The sequence below is a fragment of the Brachyistius frenatus genome, unplaced genomic scaffold (genome assembly GCF_029030835.1).
Source record: "Brachyistius frenatus isolate BFR_SWC_R1_liver_20210118 unplaced genomic scaffold, ASM2903083v1 Contig_166, whole genome shotgun sequence".
Taxonomy (NCBI): Eukaryota; Metazoa; Chordata; class Actinopteri; family Embiotocidae; genus Brachyistius; species Brachyistius frenatus.
The window spans coordinates 402,543-422,500 of NW_027210765.1; the positions used below are offsets into that span (position 1 = coordinate 402,543).

The 19,958-nt window shown below is 41.8% G+C and overlaps 1 protein-coding gene across 1 annotated transcript in view; it reads right to left on the reverse strand.

Annotated features, from left to right (window-relative positions):
* plcb3 (phospholipase C, beta 3 (phosphatidylinositol-specific)) overlaps positions 1–19,958 on the reverse strand; it is a 74,695-nt gene that overhangs the window by 2,980 nt on the left and 51,757 nt on the right. The window contains exons 4-30 of the mRNA XM_069717003.1: positions 16,652–16,720; positions 14,468–14,602; positions 14,100–14,179; positions 13,966–14,019; positions 13,595–13,667; positions 12,246–12,346; positions 11,894–12,060; positions 11,041–11,187; positions 10,510–10,667; positions 9,892–9,974; positions 8,719–8,803; positions 7,623–7,773; positions 6,684–6,785; positions 6,524–6,597; positions 6,344–6,440; positions 5,964–6,048; positions 5,395–5,519; positions 4,919–5,073; positions 4,652–4,813; positions 4,451–4,550; positions 4,145–4,249; positions 2,742–2,836; positions 2,429–2,564; positions 1,571–1,612; positions 1,213–1,322; positions 924–1,033; positions 206–365 (exon numbers count right to left, since the gene is read on the reverse strand). Coding sequence (XP_069573104.1) covers positions 206–365; positions 924–1,033; positions 1,213–1,322; positions 1,571–1,612; positions 2,429–2,564; positions 2,742–2,836; positions 4,145–4,249; positions 4,451–4,550; positions 4,652–4,813; positions 4,919–5,073; positions 5,395–5,519; positions 5,964–6,048; positions 6,344–6,440; positions 6,524–6,597; positions 6,684–6,785; positions 7,623–7,773; positions 8,719–8,803; positions 9,892–9,974; positions 10,510–10,667; positions 11,041–11,187; positions 11,894–12,060; positions 12,246–12,346; positions 13,595–13,667; positions 13,966–14,019; positions 14,100–14,179; positions 14,468–14,602; positions 16,652–16,720 — 2,961 coding nt within the window. The remainder of the gene's footprint in view (positions 1–205; positions 366–923; positions 1,034–1,212; positions 1,323–1,570; positions 1,613–2,428; positions 2,565–2,741; positions 2,837–4,144; positions 4,250–4,450; positions 4,551–4,651; positions 4,814–4,918; positions 5,074–5,394; positions 5,520–5,963; positions 6,049–6,343; positions 6,441–6,523; positions 6,598–6,683; positions 6,786–7,622; positions 7,774–8,718; positions 8,804–9,891; positions 9,975–10,509; positions 10,668–11,040; positions 11,188–11,893; positions 12,061–12,245; positions 12,347–13,594; positions 13,668–13,965; positions 14,020–14,099; positions 14,180–14,467; positions 14,603–16,651; positions 16,721–19,958) is intronic.

The following is a 19,958-nucleotide window of genomic DNA, read 5'->3' on the forward strand; positions in this document are numbered from 1 at the left end:
CCGAGGTCGGTTAGAGATGAATATTTAAAAATTCATAGGAGGGAGAGATTGGGGGGGTTATTGGGATGACTTTCACTCACACAGTAGGTGAAGGTGTGTAGGTGTGTAGGTGTGTGTGTGTGTGTGTGTGTGTGTGTGTGTGTGTGTGTGTGTGTGTGTGTGTGTGTGTGTGTGTGTGTGTGTGTGTGTGTGTGTGTGTGGTTACCTCCTGCAGGTGTGTATGCTGCTTCTCTCTCTCCAGCGAGTGAAGCTCTTGTCTAACTTTGAGGAGTTCCTGCAGCTGCCATTCCAGGAACTGGTGTTTCTTCTTCTCCAGCTCCTGGTCCAGTGCGGTCAACTCGTGCTGCACCGGCTCGTGCGGCTCACTGAAACACGCGGTGAAGGCTCAGTCAGCTGCAACCGCTGCGTCCTCTTGTGTTTAACCGTGAGCTTCTCTCTGCCATCTGCTACTTCTCTTCATCTCAAGACTTCCTGACTGGATTTAACAGTTTCCTACCGCCATCTGTTCTAACAGTCATCTCAATCCTTAAATTATGAATCCGTCCGTATATTTTCCTCCATTATGGGTGCCTTTTTTTTTTTTAAATGTGGGATTTTTTTTTTACCCCCACCCCCTCCAGACCAGAACAACATGTGTGAAGATACTTGCCCCCATTTTAGGACAGCAGCAACACAACAACACAGGAGCAAAAAAAAAGCTGAACAAGTCTAAATTTTGGCCACACTGACAACGACAGATAAAATCACAGCCATCAGAGTTTTACACATTTGTTAAATACAGTATTGTAAACATCTGGACTGAACTTCCAGGATCATATTTCATGTCCCACCTACACATCCCCAACCAAAGCTGTTTTAGAGCAGGCTTGTTTTCAGCCTGCTCACATCCCTCCCAAACCACCCATCCATCAGTCCCTTCTTACTTCTTCCTCATGCTGTGTTTGAGGTGTTTCTCCATCTGACTGCGTCTCCTCTGGGTGTCAGACTGAAGCTGGGTGTTCCGGCCCTTCTGCTCCTTACTCAGATTACACACCTGCACACATTTGTTTCGCAGCACACGAGCAAACGGGAAAAGATTTGTACGTATCGGCTGTAGTGCCAGCATAGGGGAGTTTTTACATCCGGTGTTGTGCGGAGTTAGAAACATGTAAAGTGAAAAATTCATGACATAAGAACCTCCTGTGAATTTGAGTGTTTCAACTCCGTATTTACCTTCTTTTGGTGTTTCTTGCGCAGGACTTTGAGTTCTTTGCCTTGTTTCTTTAGCAGCTTCATGTAACTCTTCTGCTGCTTCAACTCCTCTATAGAAAGGACCTGGATGTCTGAGACACACACGGACACACACACACACACGGACACACACACACACACACACACACACACACACACACACACACACACACACACACACGCACGCACGCACGCACACACACACACACACACACACAGCAGGAGTTACATTGATTTATGTGACTTATAAAAGACATCTTCTACACACATCTCCACCTGACAAACAAAATGATTTCACACATTTCTGCGTGTGGAAATGAACGTGCTGCGATGACCTTACCTGCCAGAACAGTGGCTATGAGGTCCTCCCTCTGAGTTTGTGCTACACACACACACGCGCACACACACACACGCACATGCAAACATGTGAAATGGATGACGCAAAAATAAAGCAGACACAAACAGCAAAAAGCTTGACAGACACTGTACATTAGCTTGAATGCAAGTTTGACACGTAACTTAATCTTGTATTTAAAACGCTAATATTTGTCATAAGTAGAACAAATTTGATGAACTAGTAAGATCCTCTTGGATTTCTACAAAACGTAACATTTGAATTGATGAAACGCTGACATTTTGGAGACGCATGAATTTCACGACAGAGAAAAATTGTTGTTTCTTCGACAAGCGCTGCTCTTGGTTTAAACACATTGTAAATAGAGTGCTATTTATTTAGTGAAGACACATAAATGGCCATACTATATCAGCATATAGTACAGCTTCTTGCGATGAGCTTACACAATACTAACACAAACTAGCCCGCTGTGCTGCTAACAAGTACATCAACAGGTAGCATTAGGAGACATTATATAGGGCTAATGCAACATTCAAGTCCAGCTGCACTAAAATATTTTATTTGACCAAAGAGTGGTTAACAACAGTGCATTTCAAGCATCTATGAAAGTTACACAACCTTTCATATAACAAGATCCTAATTCTGGACATAATGATAATAATCTTTTTTTTGGCACAATAAAAATGGCTCTTTAAAAATGTTCAGAAAGATGACCTCTAGTGGCTTAAAAGTGTCTTACTGTCTAGTGATTTGTGGCAACACGTGAGGACATGTGCAGCAAAGTGGGATCGTCAGTCGTCGGTTTTTGTGTCTGTGTATCTAATCATTTGAGGAAGTCTCTACCTGGCGCCGGCAACTTGATGATGTCAGGGGCTTCATCCAGTGAGGAGGGGGGGGCGGTGTGGCAGGGGGTGGAGAGTCCTGGAGGGACGTCACTCTCTCTCTTGATGTCTCCATCTTTGGGCTGGTTGGGGACATGCTGGATAAAAGTAACACACACAGTTACTGCATTAATACTGACTGAGGGAGGGTGGGGGGACAGATGACAAAATAAGACTGTGGGGGAAGTCTTCATCTGTTGACCTCTCTGCAAAAAGAACAACACCATTTTTTTGTTTTCTTTTTAATTGGTTGCGAATGCACAGACGTGTCTCACCTCACTGTTGTCTTCTATGAGAACAGCCAGCTGTGTCTCTCTCTTGTGCAACTGACTGATGTGCTTAATGGGGTTGGTCAGAGCCTCTGCATACTCTGAGAATATACACACACACACACATACGTTTAACAGGTGTCTGACATGATGATAAAAAAAAGACAGTAGAAATGCAAACAGTGGAACATTACAGACTAATATTTACAGGGTCACAAATTCTGGTCTAAACTCAGCTGTTTTATGGTCCAAGCGAAGTCACACATCTTAAAGCAAACTGCACTGACCTGACTAACTTTAATACTGCAAAGAGAAGTTGATTTTCAGTGCGAGACGCAGGCCAGACGTTTCTTCTTTTTTCCACTCTTTGTGGTATGCTAGGCTCTCATCGACTGCTGACTTTATATTTACTGTACAGATGTGAGTGACATCAATGTATTTTCAGAGAAAAAAATAAGTGGATTTCACAACATGACTTTTACACAAACATTCCTTTAGAACTAAGTGTTTCCATTAGCAAACGAGAAGAATTGAATACAAAAAAAAAAAAAAAAAAAAATGGATAGATAAAAGTAATGGATAGACTGTTCAAACAGTTAGATTAAAATAATGATAAAATTACTTTTAAAACTAGAATTACCAATTTGTGGATGCATGTGTCCACCAACCACTCAAGTTGCAGTTTACATCCATGTCTGTACAGACTCATGTAATGTATGTAGAAAAGACTTTGACGAAATTCTGCCGACAGAGTTGATTCTGAAAAGTCATTGCCATGACAGCAGACAATGCTTCAAATATGAAGGAACAAATTCTAAAACGTAGATGCTTCACAAACAATCTTCAGTCCAACAACACAGAAGATGTGCACAATCAACACAGTTTCAAAGTGGACTCCGAAGATTAAAGTCACCAACTCGGTATCTGACCAAATGTGAAATATGGTCACAATCTCCCCTACTGGTCCTGAGTTATGGCATTGAATAATGGACAGAAAAGCAATTTTGCATTATTATGCTGTCCCTGTGAAGTTGACCTTTGACCTTTTGGATAAATTTTGTCATAAAAAGCGAATGAGTTCTTGAGTTACGGACACAAACATGTTTTGTGACCTCGCAGTGACCTTTCATCACCAAATTCTAATCATTTTAATCCCCGAGTCAAAGTCAACGTTTGTGCCAAACTTTAATAAATTTTGTGTACCACACAGGAATGGGACAGACGAACAGACAACCCGAAAACATAATCTGGAAAAATTAACCTGGTCACGGCTGTCATCAGCAGTTAATAAAGAAAAAAATATTAGGCTAAAATGTAAACGCAAAGGTATTATTGAAACAGTCGATGTGTTGCTGAAAGGTGGTAAGTAATAAAATGTTAATGAAAATGACTTAATGTCGTGTTCTCACCCTGGTGTTCATTGGGGATGTAGTCCTGAGCCTCCGTGTAGACCAGCAGGGAGGGCAGCAGGAGCGGCTGGTTCAGCTCATTCTTCAGGTTGATGTAGTGGTAGCCTGGAAGGAACAAAACAAATAAATTACCGAGCACAGCCCTTTGGTGCAGGACGGGAAAAGGTGCACCATGAATGATGTCTCCGCTAATCGTAGACAAACAGTACATCAGGGGAAGAGATGGTTCTTTTTCAGCTCACAGAAAACTAAAGTAAATGCTTAATAGGAGTGTGTTCACAGGGGTGTTTCTGTGTGTGTACTTACCAGGTCTAATGGCCGACACGGGGAGGATCCGGTGTCCAATAAACTTGCCGTTTTCCTCAAACACAGCTATCCTCAGAGAGGCCAGCGTTGGGAGGACCACCTGGAGATAGTTCACGCCATAGACGTTAGAGACTTAAAGTATGGAGATGACGCGTGTCAAGAGAGACTTGACAGACCTCTGACGCCTGGTCGGTGAGTTACCTTGTTGAAGACGAACATTTCATCATCCCACACAGGGTCCAGCGAGTTCCCGTTGGATGTTTTGGTTCTGTACTTCCTCTTTGTGTCGGCAGGAAGTCCAAACATGTCCACTTCCACGTACACACCCACCTTCTTATCTGTCAGGAACTGACCTGAGATCACCTGGTGGAGGTTAAGTTGTACACATTTACTATAACAAGTCTTTAAGAAGTCATTTTTCACCACAAAACATGAATCACGCTACCATTGAACTTATTTTGCTCTTACCTTAATTTTGACTGTGTTGGCGACGATCCCGTCCACTATGTTTTCTGTAAAAGGGTCGAAGTGTTTGTCCGTCCTTCTCATGAACTCTGGTTTCAGCAGGTAGCCGCTGCGGCCGTTATACTCAAACACGCCAATGTTCAGCTGCATGGGAAGGTCTTGGCGAGAGAAGCAAGGGAACGGAGAAGAGAGGGAAGATGGAGGGAGAAGAATGAAGACCGAGATGCTTTAACTTGGCTTCCGAGAGTGGTGATGGCAGAGGAGGCGATTTATATCATTATCTATACCATGATATCTACCAGCTTCAGAAGGCCAAAATTATTGTCTTTAATTATTTATTATTCTACATCATATGGGAGAATTGTAAAAATTTAAATGAGCTGTGTATAAAAATACAGACGTAAAAAGACATCAATTCAACTTTATTTCTGAAACCATCTCATTCTTTGTCTTCATAGGACTCAAACATCAGGACTTACCGAGAGTCTGGAAGTTCAGCGCCACCATCTGGCAGCCAACGTTCCAGAAGAGCTGAGGCATGTAGTTGGAGCTGTCTACCCTCGTTCCTTTCGGGTAGATTCGGCTCAGCTGGTTCTTATTGTACCTGAAGGAGTTCTGTCAAGGATTAACTCTGTCTACAGATGTCGGGCGGCGTGTTCATGTGCAGGGAAGATTTATTATGTTGTAAACAGAGCAGACAAAAATCACTTCTTGACATTTGGTTGAAGGTCGGGACCAACAGTTTCTTCAGCGTTGAACACTTTTCCCTCACACTGTCATTAACTCAGGTAATCTAGTTTAAAGCAATAAATTGACATTTAAAACTCAGTTTATTGCTTTACTGCAGAGAGTGATATGAAAGAATAGTCTGTCAGCCAACAGACTGTTAGCTTAGCTTAGCATAAAGACTAGACAAACAAAAGGTCGAAAAGCTGGCCTACCAGCAGCCCACCAAGTAACATACTATTCGCTTGCATTTGGTTTGAGGAAGTCAGTACACCCAGCGAAGAGATATATCAGCACATTAGAGACGAGCTTTTAAGGATACTCAACAAACTCAATCGGGGAGCTCTTTAGGGTGTCCATGCCTTTGGTTTCCACGAACGACGACATCTCAAAATACTTCCTCCTTTCTGGTGGACGGAAACAGAAAAGAAACCGATAAAAGAACTCGGACAGGGGAAGAAAAAAAAATTACAATAACTGACACGGGTCCAGGAATGTATTAGGACGGTCTATGTGCAACAAGAGCGATCATTACCGATAAGTAAGTTCACACAGAAAAGCTGTCTGCCTAATGAGCTACATAATAAAGGTGCTTCGAGCCAATGAGGCTTGTCTGCTTCACACACACAGTTTTTCTCTCATTAAGTCGGAGCAACTTCCTGTCTCTGTCTCCCTCTTCTTCATGCACACACGCACACTTACTATTTGCCACCTCGAAGCTCTTGAATTTGACGGGTTCGATGTAGTTGACGAGGGTGGACATCTCCTCGGTGGCGTTCACTTCACTGCTGGCGGTGCCCTGAAGGACACAGATACCACTAATCCATCAGTCGGCCCATCAGCCGCTAACACAGTCCATCAATCCTCCCTGAAGGCTCTTACCTCGTCTGAGTTTGGCTTTTTCAGATCTGTCACCGGTTCGTCCTCTTCCTCGTCCTCGCTTTCTCCTTCACCTCCTGGTGGGACGTAATAAAAACAACTTGAAAATGTAATGAGTGTACAACATGCTGGCACTCATTCATTTTATTATTCTTCAACCCACCGAGGGACTTGCGAGGCTCCGAGTCTTTGACCATCCTCTCTGCAAGCTTCTCCTCCCCATTGGACAGGAGCTGGCTGCCCTCGTTGTCCGTCAGAGGACAGTCTACAAAGACAGCAGCAAACTTTTCAATGGCTTCTTTTGAATAAGGATATAAATGTGCAGTAAAAGGTCCATGACAGCCACACTTCGAACTTGGTCATAACTCTCAGTCTTGTGCCATCATGGCCCGAGATTATACAACTTTTGTGCCTCCAAACACAACACAAGCTAATTTCATTTTATTATTACAACCACAGAGGAAGAGTTTGGAAGGAGATCTGACACTTTAGGGGTCGGCTCTATTTTAACGATCTAACCACACGTTTTAAAGCAAAAAACATTTTTGACGTGTCCAAATCCACTTTTGCCAGTTTAACGGTGGATAATCGGAGGACAAAGTCAGGCACATGGTTCAAAGGGGTTGTGCTAAGTCTCTTTAGTAATTATAGGTGTGATTTGGTCCCGACATGAACTAAACCAGACTGTCGTCTTCCATTCCCTTTAAGAGCCAAGTCCGTCTATACTTTGGTGGTTTGCTAACGGTGGATTTGTATGGATATGTAGGTGCATATTACTGTCTTTATAATGCATCCTCAAAATAACAGTAAAATGCTGAACCATGAACTAATACGCATTCGCTTTCCACAGCGTCAACAATGACCCCATGACACCGCCTCATTTTAAGGCCAACATACCCAGGGGTGCTTAAATAAGCACATTAGCTATTTAACCAAATGGGTGCTGGACCAAAAAATGAGAACTGTCTCACTCTGAAACCAGCAAAGACACATTTGCATTGTGCTTGGTGCTGGGTGTAAAATCGAGCCCTCTGTGTTTGAATGAAGTCCGATCTTGCCCTCTGGACCTGTGCAGGAGACGAAGGTCGTCGTCTGCACCTACCGTTGTTGGGTGACGACTGATCTCCCGTCTCTTTGCGTCGTATGCTGCCGCTGCTCTCGGAGGGTCGGTGGTGGTGATGCTTCTTCTTGTTTTTGATTAGAATCTTCCCCAGCATCTCCTGCGGTGTGGGGAGTGCCTGACCCGGGATCAGCTAAAAACACAGAGATGACATACAGTAAGCTTAATGTGACTAGATAACTTTTGACAGAACAGATCAAAAGATAAAAAAAATCTCCGTGAAAAGATTAATTACTTGTCTAACAGTAATCATGAGGTACAGAGAACAAGGTCACAACTGATGTGTGGTCTCACAGCCAAAATATATCATCTTAATTTCATGCTTCAGCGTGACAGGAGTCACAGGGCCGACCGCTATGTTTCAGTCGTGAAGTTAAAAATCCCAGAAATCGGCCTAAATCAACAACAATTTTACTGTTTAGTTCAAACGCAGTCGCACTGCACCTTGAAATCAACAACTGAGATTGATTAAAATCCAGTTCAGGCTGCTGTCTTTATTAGTTCAGTCATATTTCATGGTTTGGCTTATACAGAGTACAACTCCCAAAACTAAAAAATATAAATTCAGGTTCTCGCCACTGCATACACAGTCAATATAAAGCACAAACATGTGTCTCACTGGAATACAAAACATTTTCAGGGGAAGTAAATCTGTTACATCACATCACATCACCTCACTTCTCTTTTTTTTTTTTATCCTGTTGGCCTCCACTTTCACTTGTAGTATCCTGAGTTGCCTCATTTGTACTATAAAGTTTACTCTTGTTATGTCTGCTAACTGAACCCTCAGTCTGGTTCTGACTGGGTTAAGCTTCATTTAAAGAAATGTGTTCTGTGTTGTGAACGCATCATGAGTTATCTCCGAGCACAAAGTCATCAAAATTCTGAGTCACGAGGTGTCTGATCAGATTTGATGGTTTGCAGGCTGATTAACACCATGAGAGTGAAAAGATATTAGTGTTTGGTTAATTTTCCTTCCAGAACAGCGCCAAGACTTCCCTCAGATGTATTTATCTCGGACTGAAAACATTATAAATGTGAAGTTCATGTCAGATCTGACTGTGGATGTCTCTCTTACCGGATATTTCTCCAGTGGATCAATGAGCAGGGCGTCTCCGAAGATTGTCCGGCAGTACTCCGCCATCTTGGCCTGCTGCTTGGCTCTGATAGGACAGAGAACACACACACACACACACACACACACACACACACACACACACACACACACACACACACACACACACACACACACACACACACACACACACACACACACAATCTGCTTTACTTTGATACAACACAATGGGACAACTTAAAACTCAACATGCATTCAAATCACCGTTTCCCATTTTAATGTTGTGGCCCAGTAATGGGTCATGGGGACATCTTTAGTGGGTTGTTGATGTATACATTGAAAAAACAAGTTAAACTTATAATCTTAAGTCTACAGAACTTCTAATGAAGCGCTATATTTCATGATGATGATTTCCCATGATGCAGTGCCTGTGCAGTAGCGGTTTATTGCTAGTTGTCATGGCAGTAATGAGCATTAATAAACATTGTTAGGACAACATAAGTCTGTCTTTTTATTTTAGGTTAGGTTAGGTAGTTACTTTATTAATCCCCGAGGGGAATTTTTTTTTTCGCTACAGCAGCATACAGAAGCAATGGATAGTAATAGAACAATAGAAAAGCAATAAAATAGCAGTAAAAACTATAAAATATAAATATAATATATTAAATGCACTGTATATACAGTATATACAGTACAGTATATATCTATATATATTATATACAATTTTATATTTCATACAGTTCAACTTACATTATTGAAACTTGATGAGCATCACCAGTTTAAACTTTTTTTTTTTTTTTAAAGTACATATGCCTTTAATTCAGGATAAATCTGCCTTTTTTAATAAAAAAAAAATTAAATTTCAGCCCTTTTTAGCCATGGTTGCACTATTTTGGCTATTTCTTCTTGTTACCAGTGCATGAAGGCATTTGAATTACTACACTATTTTTTGTGAAATAATTCTGAATGGCTCAAAAATGTCAAAAAATTTGGGTCACATGTTGACTAGGGAAAAATGTGGGTCCTGAAACCACCGTTATTTCAGAGCAAGTATCTTAATTAAAGCCTTGAAAGGTATATTTGGTTTGGTAATATTAACTTAAGTACACAGTGAAGTGTTTAAATCACTGAGCTCAAAATCACACAGCCAGTAACAAATGTGTTGATAAGACTTACGAGTCGACGTGGTTTTCAAAGGACAGGATGACGGGGTACGGCGAGGTCTTGAACGCACTTTCTGCTATCGCTTCAATCACCTCCTGCAGACCAGGAAGGAATGAGAAAAATTCAGCGGCCTACACCACTGAATGTCTGCGGACAGAGGACTGTTCAAACATTATCTGACTGCAGCCTCCATAATGTGCACTTCTGAATCCACAGAGCAAAGATTTACTGACCAAACTGCTCTAACACACCAAGGTTAAAGTCCCACACATCAAATTTCCTTCATTATTTTCATAATTTTAACAGCTAGAGGAGGACAAACAGCATCTCAGGGATTGTCAGGGATTTCTAACATGTAGAAAAAAGCCTGCAGATATGTAAATCTGTAGAATGGACGTCTTGCTGTTAATGTGTCCATGAACGTGCTGCCCTGCTTGTGTGCAGATACTAAAACTTTCTAAATTGGGGACTTATTCATTGACATATATTTCAATATGGTTTGTAAAACTGCAACAGTAAATGTTTTATGAGAGCAATAACTCAAACGAACTCAACTCAGTCAAGCTGTCAAAATGAAACTTAACAAGTGAATGGAACGAGGAAACAACACGTGACTGCAGTGACTCATACTTTGAAGGGGATCTCAGTGGTCATGGTGAAACCGTGGGTGATGTAGGGTTCCTCGTCCTGCGGTCGGCCCTTCCAGCAATCCAGCTCGACGCAGCGACAGCCGGTCAGCAGCACTTGCCTGTACAACTCCACTGACGACAGACCGGTCAGCTGACCCACTGAAGACATACAGACAGGGAGACAGACAGGAAGACAGAAACGGGAACAAATCCAAAAGACTGAATACAAAGCTCGGTATTAAAATGAAGCATTAAACTTGTATGTGTGCTGTGAGGTCTGAAATTTTGTGTGCTTTTATTATCAAAAATATTTATTTAATAATATTTTATTTACATAAAAGCAATAATATATACATAAAGATATTTACAAAACTGAAGATAAGGCAAAACAAAGTACTTACATACACAGATGAAGTAACCAAAACGCAACAAAATAAAAGTCTGACTTCTTAAAGAGCAAACTAAAAACCAGCTGAAAGCAAACCACGAAGGGACTGAAAATAACTAAAACCAATTACATCCAATGTTTTACCTGTGAGGTAGGTGTTGTGCGAAGAGTTAATGAAGTAGTGAGACAGCGGCTGGTTCATGTCGTCGATGACGTCCAGCCTCTCTGGAGGAGCGATGCTGTTTTCTTCTCCTCCCAGATACCGAGTGAAAGCCTGCAAACTGATCTGGTCTGTGAGACACAGACGGAGAGCGGGACAGAGGAGGGTTACTTTGACTAGAAAACAGTCAAACCCGTTTCTGACAGTTAATTTAATGAGACTGATCAACATCCATCTGCACACGGTGATCAAAATAATTGATTCGATTTAAAAGGGCAGTAACTGGAGGTCTCCACATTAAATGTACGTCATCTGCTTGACAAAAACAGCCCAAACGAGCCAAAACTCCTGAGTTTTAGGACGGACATTAACGGCAGCTGCAGGTTAGGTTTGGACTCTGTGGGCTGGAGAGTTGATCGTCTTACAGCCTGAGGCTTAGCAGAGTCCTGGCAGAGCTGCTCAGGGTTTCATTTGTTCCCTGGTTTTGTACATTTCATCCAGCGATGACCGCAGCACAACACGTAGAGGACTTCTAATCAGATTTGAAAACGATTCCCATACTGTGGATGTTTTACAGCAGAAGTGAAATGGATCCGTGACGAGAATTTCAGAAGAGTACAACCTGTGCTGTACAACTTTGCTGTCAAGAAAAACTCCATAGAGGTGCAGCACTTGCTGCTGCAGTAAAAAAAAAAAAATGAGCCCACAGTGAGGAATAATGTGACGGGAGCAAAAAAAACAACAAAAAAACACCCAGAAACTCTCTGGGGTTCGGAGGGTTAAGGAGCTGTGGATAAAAGCATTAACAACGACTAATATCTCAGCAGAGTTACCGACCTCTCTCCAGCTGGCTGGTGTTGGTCTCGTATTTCTCCATGATCTGTCGGACCTGCTCTCTTTTCAGCGGGGGGTACAGCACCTCGTTCAGTCTGGAGTCTCGCTGCCTGCGGTTGATGAAGTCCATTAACTGGTCCAAAGAGATGAACGGCTTCCTCTTGGAGCCGCTGGAGCAAACAGAGAAGTAACAAGTGTGCGTGACCTTCTACAGCAGCTATCCTTAAAATGTAACTAGAGCATCATTACACCGGGATTTAGGGTGAGGGTTGAGCTTTTAATCTGGCAGAAGGGAAAGGTAATAATGGAAAATCACAGCACAAGTTTGTGAAAGTGTAATTTATGCGTCGCATACCTTTCCTCAAAGATGCTTTGTATCTCAGGCCGGAGACAGAGGCTGTCTAGAAACTTCTGGAAGGCCTCCCACGTGAGATCGTCTGGCTTTATTCCCTCCGACTGCAGAAAGGCAACGCAGGGAATCGTGTGGGAAGATATGAACGGAGGAGAAAGAGAGAAAAATGACCAAAGTGCAGATACAATACAAAGTTTAACACATGCAAATACTGCCTCAAACAACAGAGTAGTTCTTCTCTGAACTCCTGCCTTGTTGAAGAATTTTCTAAACAAATGCAATGGAGCTAATAACGGCAATTTCCTGTCCCCTTTACAAGATTTTTTTCTTACTGAGGTTGTTAAATGTACAGATTTTGTCACTGTGGAGCTGTAGAGGTCGACGCAGTGACAGAAGTGTGTGATGCTGTTGACAGCCAGTCAGCCTTTCAGTAGCAATCTGCCTCAAGCAACACACTCAGTCAACTTACTCTTCTTTTACAAAAATAAACACATACTTAGAGTACACTGTCAAGTATTGTAATCTTTGAGATGGATGTTGATGAGCTTTGGTGACACCACGGTTTACAGCTGGCATCCACGAACATTTTTTAAAATCTTTTCCACAGCATGTCTTCTTCTGTGTAACCAGCAGGAGGCACCAGAGTACAGCAATATGAAGAGAAATGCTGACAGCACAGTTTGCACAATCTGATCTCTCTTCGAAAAAGAACCGTCTTGTGACTCCAAACTGATTTTTAGGAAAGATTGTAGTGACTCATTAGGACAAAAGAAACCTTGTTTTACCTCAAAACCACAAGCCTGTTGTAACTTACACGGCAGATTCAAATAAATTTGAAGAATGCAATAGAGAGAAACACAATATTTTCACCGGAAGAATGAATGATTCCATGTATGTATTTTAGCAACAGATGCCCCACATTTATGAGGAAAAATCCAACAACTCCAAACTGCAACGGCTCTCAGGGCAACCACAGCTACGCTTTTAATAAAAGAATCTCGGGTTATGTACATAACTCCTCCTACTTTTAATAAGAAAGAAATAAGACACTGAAAAATGTCTGGAAAAGTGAGTCTACTTGTAATGACTCAAAATGATTTTGAAACAGTTATTGAAAATGTAAAAAAAAATCTGCATGTTGATCACATTTTAAAGGCAGCTCTTCTAAAGGCCTGCAGTCTACTTATTGCCCTCCTTACATTGCAAAGGCATGCCAAGAATGAAACTGTATGCAGCACCCCGGGGTAGGAGACTGACTTCTGACTATTTCAACCTATTGTTGTGTATATACCAACACAATACACACATACAGTATCTTGATTATGTGATCAGCGATTGCATTTGATGATTACCCTGTTATTGACGAGGCCGCACTGCTCCAGGGCCGTCTCCACTTTCTTTTTATCTGAAAACATCTTGAGAATACTGAAAGACACAGTTTGAACGGAACAGTCAGCTTTTTAGTCAGAACTGCACTAAAACAATTATGCTAAGTTTATTCACAACGTGAAACTCAAGTCAGAAGAAAAAGCTCAGCTTTCCATGAGTGACAGGGCCGAACACAAAGAGTCAAACATCAACTCTAAGGAGAGACAAACTCGGGGTGAGCATGACAGGAGGCGAGAGAGAAATTGGAAGAGGAAAAGAAAGAAGAAGTGAAGAGCGCTACCGCTTTAGAGTCTACGTAAGAGTTTAAAAAGTGGTTGGCGAGTGGTTTACTCACTTCTTCACTGGAATCTTCCCATCCTGGTTCACTTGTAACTTTAATCTGGTGTACCTGAAACAGACACAAAGACCTTTTTAGGATCTATAATCTATAATCCGTTTACTGTCAAAACAAGACACACAAAGTCTTACGCTTTGAAAAGGAAGGTGTTCCGAGATGCATTCTGAGAAAGTATGTTTGTGGCCAACGTGAACAGTTCATCTGTCCAAATCTGGAAAACACACACACCGACAAGAATCAGAGGATAAAACAGGGTTGTTTGAAATCTGATGTCAAAACGAAGTGAAACAGTTGCTATATACAATGTTTAAACACACACCTACACAGAGGAAATAATCCCTCTTTACAACTCCAAACACACAAATGATGTCAATATTGTAAAGTGAGTAATCAGCTTGGATAGAGAAGGTCAACTGGACTGGAGGAAGGAACTTAAGGAAGGACGAAAGGGAGGAATATCTTAGGAAATAGATTACAGGATGGCGGTTTCCACGATTACCTTCGCTGTATCCTCCTGCATAGCCTGGAAGTTGAGGAAGGAGATGTTGACCAGGTCATTGCCATGGACGACGGTTACCAGCTTCCCTACTACATTTGCTTTCCCGAAGCCCAGCACCTCCCGCACCTTCGGCTCCTGACACACACATATAGACAGTTTTCTTTAAAGGATGTTTCATCCAAAAGACTCAACATATTGAACTCACCATTGGTCTGACGCGAGCTGACGAAAACTCGTCCATGTCTCCGTCTCCTGAGAACAGTAACTGTGATGCATGCGGTGCAGCGCTCTGATCCAATTAGCCAAATGACTCTTTCCTCCCTTTTTAGTCCACCCGCTCTCTCGACCACCAAACCTCTCTGACACTCATATCGCTCATATTTCTTTCTGTCAATTAGACATCACTTTTTCTCCATCACTTCTCTCTCTCTCTCATTTCAATTAGAGAAATTAGCCAGAAGGACTGTTTATGAAGAAACATGCTGCCAGAGCAACGTACAAAATGTCCTCCGTTAACAAGCAGGAAGAGTTTAAAAGGATTTCCAGAGACAGCGTCCATGCCACTAAAGATGCTTCACAGACCTCACTAGGGACAGTTTCCTTTGGAATTACTTTCACAGTGTGATCTGTGCAGTTTCAAGACTGGCAGCACCATTGTTCCTGGGCATACAGTAAATGTAGTGCAATTTTGAAACACTGCATTAACAAGCTGTAAACACAACACTCACTAGTAAACAGATATTGACAGACAGTTATTTACACATCCAAAGGACCCACAGCAACACGAGCATTGCTTCATGCCCACCTGGTGAATATACAACATCGACTCTTGTTTTAGCTCTTGTGAGACGTACCTCATTCTTTGGAGTAGAAAAATTCTGATATCAATACATTGGTCAATATTCTTTATTTATATACTGTAAATGCATTTTATATAAACAGAGTTTTTGAAATAGTACCTCAAAAGTGGTATCGAACACTTAACTCTTAACTGGAAGCATAATATTTTACAGTTTATTGTCCACAGTGACATGACTGAAACAGTAAAGTTCACTTGAAATTAATTACTACAAACAATAACTATTTAAAAACAAAAAAAACAAAAGTAGAAGCCAATTAGAACAATTTCTAATTTACCTTATGTATCTTTTTCTGCATTAAGTTTAAATATTGAAAAATATCGGCCAACATACAGTCTATACCAATAATTCTGTAATAAGCCAATATCGGCCAGTAAATGTGGTCGGCTGATATATCAGTCAGGCTCTCTAATAAATGTGTTTTACTGGCTAGAGTAAGAAAAATAAAAACACTTATGTTATGGGATGTACATCAAAAATAATGAAGGTAAAAGATGCTACAATGCTCCATAGAGCTGTGAACTGCCGTCTCGTAACACCTCTGGGTGGGTTCAAATCCGTGAGTGACGAATGAACTTGATTTGATCTATTGCTAAGATTTAAAAATAAATAAACTGATTACAGCAGCTTTAAAAGATTTGAACGCCATGACCACAGACAATTGGTGTGAAGGCAAAAGTCTCATATATATTTCAAACAAAAAATACCTGCATAGCTGGATGCATTCAATACACAACAATCCTCAATAAGAAGCTTTTGTTGCACAATAACGAGAAATTAGAAAGAGAAACCATTTTGTCTTTAGTACTTTAATTACAGATAATAACCAAAGTTATAGTCTAAAAGCTCTTACACTGCTACATATTGGCTCAGTGCGGCAAACAATTTTAGTTGTTACCAAACTGAGTCCCACATCTGCACCATGTCAACATATTTGTATTGTTTACCATCAATACTCTGCTTTCTATAACTCTCTCTGCGTCTGCCAGATCTACGCTCTTACACAATGACTTCCTCACCAACAGTCACTGGTTATATCACTTCCTGCCTGACAGTCCATCTGTCAGCAGGCTCATTAACGCTCCATCACCTTTGCACCATCAGCTGAGAAGGAACACGCACGTACAGCAGACACACACACACACACACACACACACACACACACACACACACACACACACACACACACACACACACCACTTTTGGTGACACTGGTCACACTTGAGCATCACATTTGTGGTTACAGGACAGAGGTCATCGACAGCAGGAGGCGGCAGCTTCTTTCTCCCACACTTACACACAGACACACACACACATCACTGACCTTTGGTTGTTTGGCGTACTTTCCAGTTCTGGTGTCCCTGATGGTGCTGATGTCAAGAATCTCAACCTCCTAAAAGACAGAGATATTTCTATAAGTGGAAGTGTGTGTACAGGACATGTAATCAGTAATCTTTACCCATCAGAGAAATGAAGAGATCAGCCGTAAGGGGGAAGAGTTCATCTGCTTTTACAAACATTATGTACACGTCATATTGTTAACCACACTATCAGCATTACTTTGGAGACTTCGAAGATCACCTGACTTTAGTTTTTGGTGTCACCATGAGGTTGAAATCAAGAGCTATTGGCTGGACTGCCATGAGATTCACGGCCCCTTGACTGAAGCATCACTTTGTGTTACATGCAAATTAAAAAACTAAAACTCCAACACATTAAACTACAAATGTGAATATGGTAAACATTAAACCTGATTAACATGTTATTGGAAGCATATTCTAGGATATATTTAGTTCGGCCTCACAGCCACTGATATGGCTGCAGACTGGAGTACTTTCAGAGGAGGCGTGCAGTAGACTCAGAGCTCAATGCACAATCATTCTATCTATGAATGGAAAATGGACTTAATGAATGAAAAATAAGATGTTTATTGTGTTAACATATGGTCATATGGCAGGATTGAAATATGGGCCATTACACTGTCTCTGTAGACAGCTGGACTGATAGGATTTAAAGTGTATCCATTCGTCAGATGACTAGATAGGCAGGTGAAATGAAGATGAAACCGTCACCCTTGTTTTGGCACCTCTTATTCCGAACTGAATCATAAGATAAATAGTATTTAGATAATTTATGAAATTGTCACACAAAACAAAAAGAAATGGGAATAAACTAATAAGCACGGTTACGCACTACGGTGACGTGACGCTCCAGTTTTATATAGACATTATTTATGGCTATTTGCAGTTTACGTAAGAAGCCGGCAGCAGAGATGCTGATGGAACAAAAGTCTGCTTTTGGATAGATGGGAAAAAAGAAGAAAACTTGAATAGAGGCCCGTGTAGAAATTAATTCCTCGGGCTAAAAGCTTATGCTCTGTCTAGTCTCTCTCCTCCTTCCATTAAATCCTCTTTTATTTATCTTTTTTCAGACTCCCTGCTTCTCTAGACACAAAACACACCCGGTGACATATTAAGTCCAAGTGAGTGTGCAAGACAGTGGAGAACACAGAGATATAGCCAGCCAACACCACCCCCCCCCCCACACACACACACACACAGACACAGTAACACATGTTTGGAGTACATTTGCACGCAGCGGTACAAATACACACATGTATGCGAGCCCACACATGCAATCAAGCAGACAGTAAACAGAAACAGATGAACAGCTCCCTAAACTTGGAGGACACTGTTGTCTTGAAGAAGAGATGAGAAAGGGAAGACGAAAATGGGAGAGCTGGACATGAGGAGGAGAGCGTGGTCATAAACACGGAGAAGGATGGATGCATCCTCCTGTGTAAATATTTGTTTAGCCTGCACTCATTCCCTACGCTTCATTTCCAAGTCACTCATCTTCTTTCCCACTGGCTCTGTGTAGCTTTGTTATGTAATTCCCATAAATTTGTACCTTTTTTTTTATGTTAAATTTACAATTTTCCCTCGATCTTAAGAGGTTTCATTAATAAATAAAATATCAAATGTTTCAGTCTTTCTTCCTTTTATTCTTTGCATGAGCTTTTGCCAGTTTATCCTTGACCTTGTTTTTCTATCTCCTACCCACACTGTCTTTCCATAAAAACAACAACAAAGACGCACTCGAAGCCAGTATCGCTGCCTGAAGTATTGAAGCTCATGTTTTCTTCATTCCTCTTTCATAGTTTCACTCTGGCTGTGATGTCACCGCCCTGCAGGGCTGTCTGCTCCCTCGGGATTGGTTGTGAGTAATAAAGGTCAGAAGAGTTGGACCAATTGGATTAAACGCTGTCTCAAACTTTGTCCTCTGATTGGCCTGTGGAGAATAACTTCCTTCCTGGGGGAATAAACCACTTCTGGGTCTGTAGGACAGACACACACACACACACGCACGCACGCACTCACACACACACACACACACACACACACACACACACACACACACACACACACACACACACACACACACACACACACACACACACACACACACACACACCTCCTCTCCCACAGGCCATGGTTTCATTCTGCCATCGCCATGGTGATTCCTGGGAGGCCGCAGTAATGAGACTACAAGTTTGTCTGCAGCCAGTGTGTGTGTGTGTCTCTCTCTGACGGGTAACATTTTCCTACCGACTTGTAAAACGCACACAAGGCTAGTCATATGCATGCAGACATATCCTCGATTTGCAGGTCCCAACATGCCAAACATCCTGACCTGTTGAGCAAGACAGGGTGTGTATCTATGAGTGTGTGAATGTATATATGTGTGTGTGTGTGTGTGTGTGTGTGTGTGTGTGTGTGTGTGTGTGTGTGTGTGTGTGTGTGTGTGTGTGTGTGTGTGTGTGTGTGTGTGTGTGTGGAAAAGCCATGTAAATGTGCGTGACAGAAGCAAGTCTGTGCGAGAAAATTGTAATTTAACAGAAGTGCAAAAGTGTCAGCATGTGGTCAGAAAAGTGTGGTGAGGTGAAATGTATGTTTTGCCACATAGTTGTGTATCCGAGCGCATGACGAGGTGCGTGTGTCCGTGTGAAGGTCGGTCATCTCCGAGAGCACATTCCTGACATATTCCAGCCTTCTGCTCAGTTAATGTGTGTTTCAGAGTGTAATATTTAGCCAGTAATGGCAGCTGCAGCGCTCCATTCATCTCTCTGCGCTCAGTCCAAACACAGCTCACTCTATTTATCATGTCAGATTCAGCTGCAGGCTCATTACTGCTTCAAATGAGTCTGGGTGAGAGTTTTCCTGCAGTCATGTTGAGATAAAGTGCCACAATTTACTGTAATTTACTGTTTTTGCCAGACTAAAGAACTTTCCTTCAGCCTGCCTCGAGCACTTCTGCCTCAGTTAGTGATTTCCTACATTTGCCAGAATGCATTGCGACACCTCTTGTAGATTGTTGTGAACTTGTTGCACTCAGCTGTGCGTTACAAGGGCAGGTAGCTGACAGTAGAGCTTTTATCAGTGAGTCGAACCCTTTACTCAGAACAAACCTTGTTTTGCTGCAAAGCATTCTGGTCTGTTGAGCCGAAAGACGTGCTATTAAAACAGGTTCTGTCGCTGTCAACCACAAAAGCACTGCTTTGACGGACTGAGGTTAAATAGCTGTGGATCTGGAAATGTGAATTTTGCCGTTTTAAACATTTAACATTCACC